This window comes from Alosa pseudoharengus, unplaced genomic scaffold (assembly GCF_046254945.1).
Source record: "Alosa pseudoharengus isolate Yale_2024_CS ecotype anadromous, Long Island Sound unplaced genomic scaffold, YU_APseudo_1.1 YU_APseudo_1.1_scf_23, whole genome shotgun sequence".
NCBI lineage: Eukaryota > Metazoa > Chordata > Actinopteri > Clupeiformes > Clupeidae > Alosa > Alosa pseudoharengus.
This window is the reverse complement of record NW_027468685.1, coordinates 1040768-1046767: the sequence shown is the minus strand read 5'-3', so window position 1 is coordinate 1046767 and position 6000 is coordinate 1040768. Positions and strand designations below refer to the sequence as shown.

At 43.7% G+C, this 6000-nt stretch overlaps 1 protein-coding gene across 4 annotated transcripts in view; it reads right to left on the bottom strand.

Annotated features, from left to right (window-relative positions):
- Positions 1–400: 400 nt before the first annotated feature.
- Positions 401–6000, bottom strand: part of LOC143140297 (thyroid hormone receptor beta) — a 198802-nt gene continuing 193202 nt past the window's right edge. For all 4 annotated transcript variants that reach the window (XM_076301077.1, XM_076301080.1, XM_076301078.1 and 1 more), the window contains exon 11: positions 401–3010. In XM_076301077.1, coding sequence (XP_076157192.1) covers positions 2769–3010 — 242 coding nt within the window. In that variant the 3' untranslated portion in view covers positions 401–2768. The remainder of the gene's footprint in view (positions 3011–6000) is intronic.

The window sequence follows — 6000 nt, the reverse complement described above, 5'->3', positions numbered from 1 at the left end:
TTTCACTTTGAACTGAGTTAGTTTTATGACCAGACCACATGCAGTCACAATTCCATTCTTCAGTAGAGATGGGCCTCTCTCTCCTCCGTTACCCAATCAGAGGGCCTCTCTCTCCTCCGTTACCCAATCAGAGGGCCTCTCTCTCCTCCGTTACCCTGGTACCCAATCAGAGGGCCTCTCTCTCCTCCGTTACCCTGGTACCCAATCAGAGGTGCTCTCTCTTCTCTATCTATCTCTCTGGCGCTCTCTCTGTTCTCTCTATCTCTTTCTCTCCTGATTGTCTGTGCATTTGTTTTTGAGTCTGTGCAGTTTGAGTGTGAAGTCCTAGATATGACAAAACACCGGAGCAAGTCTATTGCTTACGAAAACACACACACACACACACACACACACACCCTGGTTCTGTAGAGGCTTATGAGAATTCTTTTAGTCTGAAAACAAATGAAAGGAAGGAGAACAAACAAGAACATGCCATCAGAAATAAGTGGAAGGACGACACGCACGCACGCACGCACGCACACACACAAACACACATTGACACGCACGCACGCACACACACACACACACACACATTGACACGCACGCACGCACACACACACACACACACACACACACATTGACACGCACGCACGCACACACACAAGATGTCAGAATGTCAGATGTCCTTCAGAAAGGGCTTCACGATGCGTCTCCAAGCGGTAGGGTGATTCTCTCCAAAATCACCACAGTCCATGTAATATATATATATATATATATATATATATATATATATATATATAGTATGTATGTGTGTTTTTCTGTGTGTGTGTGTGTGCTGGTCACCAGAATCCCGAGGTAGGGACTGTCCATAAAACAAACAAACAAATAAACAAACGAAAAACTGACCCCCAGTTCTGGCTGAGTGACCTGGATCTGGACCTGCCGGAACCCTGACCAGGCCACCAGCCGAGCCGGGTCACTCTGAGGTGAGAGGTACGAGCCGGGTCACTCTGAGGTGATAGGGCAGAGGTCAGGCCGGGTCACTCTGAGGTGATAGGGCAGAGCCGGGTCACTCTGAGGTGAGAGGTCAGAGGTCAGGCCGGGTCACTCTGAGGTTATAGGGCAGAGGTACGAGGAGTTGAAACTGTAGCACCAGCAAAGTCCCACCAGAAACATTTCCTTGGTCTCTCCAACGACAGCGTTTACACATCCAATAAGAAAAAATAGAGATTTATATTCATATGACACATGGAATTCTGAAGCGTTCCTATCGAGGCCTTCCAGCCGCACTGGGACATGAGGAGACGTGTGAAAACCTACGGTGCACAGAGAGGGACAAACAGGGCCACCTCAGCGCACATGGATTTCAGGTGTCCAGAGGGCATGCACGCTTGCATGGAATTTAGACTGTTCATGTTTATGGAATTCAGCAGACACCTGTTTCCGTTTGTGTGTGTGAGTGAATGTGTGTGTGAGTGAATGTGTGTGTGTGTGTGAATGTGTGTGTGAGTGTGCGTGAGAACTGGCATCACTGTAGCTGGACATGGGAGGAGGTCAGAAACGTAATGGACACGAGAGACGTATGTAGATATAGAGATCGCCTGGGCACACAGGAGAGCACAGCACCAGTGCCTTTGATTGTCTTACCGTTTGTGTGAGTATGTTTGAGTGTGTGTGTGTCTATCTATCTGTTTCACATATTTATATAAAAAAGGATACAACTTTATTGATCAAACAAAGGGATATTAAAGATTTAAAATGTGTTTGTGTGTGTGTGTTTTCTCCTGTTTTAAGACTTGCACAGCTTGGTTGCATGAGAAGTCCGTCATTGTCATGTGTGTGTTGCTACGTCCAGACCAATGCCCTGACAGATCTGAGGCGTGTCCTGCGCTGAGTGTAATGAGAGAAAGAGGTAAGTGACTGCCGTAGTGAAGCGGTCAGTTCGTAGGTGCAGAGGAAGGGGCTGACCACTAGAGGGCGCCGCTGCTGCTGAGCTGTTTCAGGACTGTGTGTTCTACCTGCTACCATATATTGCAGTGAGGTGAGGAGAGGAGAGGTCATTTTGCCATACAGCTGTCTGTTGAGTGTGTGTGTGTGTGCACTGACTCATCAGCTGTCCGGTATGTGTGTGTGTGTGTGTTTCTGTGTGTGTGTGTACTGACTCATCAGCTTTCTGGTGAGTGTGTGTGTGTTTGTCCCTATCTGGACACAGATATGTGTTAAAAAAACAACGCAAGTTGCGTTGTTTTCAACACATTCGTTTTAAGAGTGTGTGTGTGTGTCTGTGAGTGTGTGTGTGTACTGACTCATCAGCTGTCTGGTGTGTGTGTGGTTGGGTCATCTTATGTCTCTCTCAGGTGTGTGTTTGTACACTAGAGACGTATTCTAACTGAGAGGTGAGAGACACATTTAAAAAACAAACAAACATCAAACGAATAAACACATCAACAAACAAACAACGCTATTCAACGCTATTCACATGTACCCGCATGGTGAGGAAGAGTCCGTCCAGAAAAGAAAAGGAAAGGAAACGAAAGGCTACTCTGCTCGTTTGTCTACGGAATGACCACGACTCCTCAGTAGTGGCGGCGTGAGTTCAAAATTCAATCGCGTCCAGAGAGGCCTCTCAGCGTCCACTCCAACTCACACACACCCTCTGTCTCCTGGCACACTAGCGGAGGTGTGAGTGTGTGTGTGTGTTCTCCAGTCTTCAAACACCTCCAGGTTGTAAGTGAGTAAGTTGGGGTGAGGCGTGTGTGTGTGTGTGTGTGTGTGTGTGTAAGAGTGTGTCAGTCCTCGAACACCTCCAGGAAGAGTGGGGGGAAGAGCTCCGTGGGACACTCCACCTTCATGTGCAGGAAGCGGCTGGCGTGGCAGGCGCCGATCATGCGCAGGTCCGTCACCTTCATCAGCAGCTTGGGCCAGAAGTGCGCCACCTTGTGCTTGCGGTAGTTGATGTAGTGCTCAAAGGCCTGCAGGAAGCCCTCCTGGCAACGCTCGATCCGCTCCACACTGGTCAGGCCTGGACGATCTGGAGGGGGGGTGGGGGGGGAGAGGGATGGAGAGAGAGAGAAAAAGTGAGGGAGAGGTGGGGGCATGGAGAGAGAGAAACAACAAAAGATTCTTCAGAGATTTCAGCCTAAAAGACGGTAGTCTGGATGACTTCAGCCCGAACTCACTTTATGGACTTTATGTGTGTGTGTGTGTGTCCTATGCACATTTGGTATTCCATTCACACTCTAAGAGGACCCTCTTGCCTGAGATGGATGACTATTCAGCCTGAACTCACTTTATGGGCCCGTTGCATTTCTCCCCCTTAAAACTTCCACTTGGTTTTGATGCCCTCGACAGTAAAGTCCCCTCGACAAGGGAAGTGGGGTTGAAGAGCTTTCCCTATGAAATGGGACGCCACTATATGCAAATTAGCGTAGCGTACATGCTCAGCTACGTCACGCGCAGTGTCGACGTGTCTACCGGTAGTAGCCTACTACTATTTTCTTTTTTTTTTTATCTGATGTATTTTATTGAGCATTTATAATACAGATACATTCATTAATACATTTCAGGCTCTTTTTGTTTACAAGTGTGTTCATAAAATGTAAAAGGATATTGTATTTTGACAAAACGAAACAGAAAAAACAAACAAAAAAACAGACAAAACAGACAATGTACCACAAAGAACATACTAGGTTGACTAGGACCCTTCTCCCTCTTCCCCACCCCTGAAGACCCTACTCTTAACTATATCAGTGCTGCTTACTACATATTAAGAGACGGGATGTTGCATTGAGTTTGTATTTGCAAGAAATGATGTAATTGGTTGCCAGGTATTATCAAAATGCTGAAGTCTGTCTTTTAGAATGTGCCTTATTCTTTCAAGATGGAGTGTATTAGTAAGAGTGTCAAGCCACATCTTGGATGTTGGTGAGTTTACACTCTTCCATAATGTGAGGATCAGTTTTTTTGCTATTATGAGGCTGTATGAAATGAAACGCTGTTGTGCTTTGGAGAATGTCTTGAAGGTTTCAGATACACCAAGAATGATGAGCACAGGATCTGGGTCGATCACTGTTCCCATGATCTCAGACATTATGCCAAAAACATTGCACCAAAAAGAATAAATTTTTGGGCACAAGGCATAACTATGAAGATGAGTTGCCACAGAGGAGTTGCATTTATCACACATGGGCGATACTTCAGGATAAATGTTATGTAATTTTTCCTTTGAGAAGTGCAGCATATAGATAACTTTAAATTGAATAAGACAGTGTCTTGCACTGAAAGAACAGGTATTAATCTTTTCCAGGGCACTGTCCCATAACTCGTTTGTGATTGATTCACCAAGTTCTTTTTCCCATTTGCGTCTATGCATGTTGGGAGATGGAGAGCTTAATGATAAGAGAGTGTGATAAATGTGTGTAATCAATTTTGGTAGTCTTGATGGTAGTTTCAGACAATCATCTATAGATGTACTTGATTCAGTCTCAAACTCCTTCACATGTTTTCGTATGTAATCCCTGATTTGCAAATACTGAAAAAAATGATTATTTCCTAACTCAAATTTATGCTGTAATTGCGAAAATGAGGCAAAAATACCTTGTATATATAAATCCCCAACACATTTAATACCTTTCTGACTCCAGACAGAGAATCCTCCGCCCATTCTGGAAGGGGCAAAAGTGGGATTCTTATCTATAGATAATGCAGGAGAAATAAGTTTCAGCTTAAAATGGGATCGAATTTGTTTCCAGATACAGATCATGTTGTGAATAATAGGATTGTTATTATATAATAATTTACTTATTTTAGTTGGGGCAAGCAGGACTGCAGACATTGAATAAGGATGACAGTCCTCCTGTTCCATCAGTAGCCATTTAGGTGGATGTGTTGTGGTATTAAAACAAAAAGTGAAAGTCTTAATTGCTGAGGCCCAGTAGTAAAACAAGAAATTTGGGAGTGCTAATCCTCCTACATGTTTAGGCTTGCAAAGATATTTCTTGCCTATTCTAGGGGTTTTGTGCTCCCACAGAAAAAGACTGATTAAAGAATCCAGACGTTTAAAAAATGACTTCTTAAGAAAGATTGGAATATTTTGGAGAAGATATAACAATTGAGGGAGAAACACCATCTTTATAGCATTGATTCTTCCTATCAGAGAGATTGGAAGAGAATTCCAGAAAAGTAATTTGGACCGTAGTTTTTCTATGAGAGGGAGAAAATTTTCTTGAAAGAGAGAGGTATATTGTTTAGTTACTTCTATCCCCAGGTAAGTGAATTTTTCGGAGGCGATTTTAAAGGGGAAATTGCTTAGGGGTGTCGGATCATTCATGCTGACTGGCATTAAAACACTCTTAGTCCAGTTAATTCGGTAGCCCGAAAAGGTTCCGAAGAAACTGATTTTGTCCAGAAGTAGGGGTATAGTGATTTGTGGACGTGTTATGTGGAGCAGAATATCATCTGCATACAGGGATATTTTACTAGTTGTTCCTCTAGTTGTGTAACCATGTATCTGGGGGTCAAGTCTAATACTTTGAGCCAACGGCTCAATAGCAAGGGCAAAAATTAAAGGTGAAAGGGGGCATCCTTGCCTTGTCCCCCTGTCCAATTTAAGTGGGGAAGATAAAGTTCGATTGGTTAGGATTCTGGCAGTGGGGTTTTTATAAAGGAGTTTAATTAATGACAGGAATTTTGTCCCAAGATTGAATCTTCTAAGGACTTCAAATAAGTAATGCCATTCTATCTGGTCAAATGCTTTTTCAGCATCAAGTGCAAGTATAACAAGATCAGAGGTCAATCCTCTCTTTGTGTAGAGAATATTAAAGAGACGCCTAAGATTGAAGGTGGAGTTTCCTTTAGGTACAAAACCTGTCTGATCTGGATGAATTAGTCTCTCTAGCAAGGGATTGAGTCTGTTAGCTAGTATTTTAGCAAATAATTTCCCATCAACATTGAGGAGTGAAATAGGGCGATACGCACCAACCTCCTCTGGATCTTTCCCTTTTTTATGAATTACTGTTATTA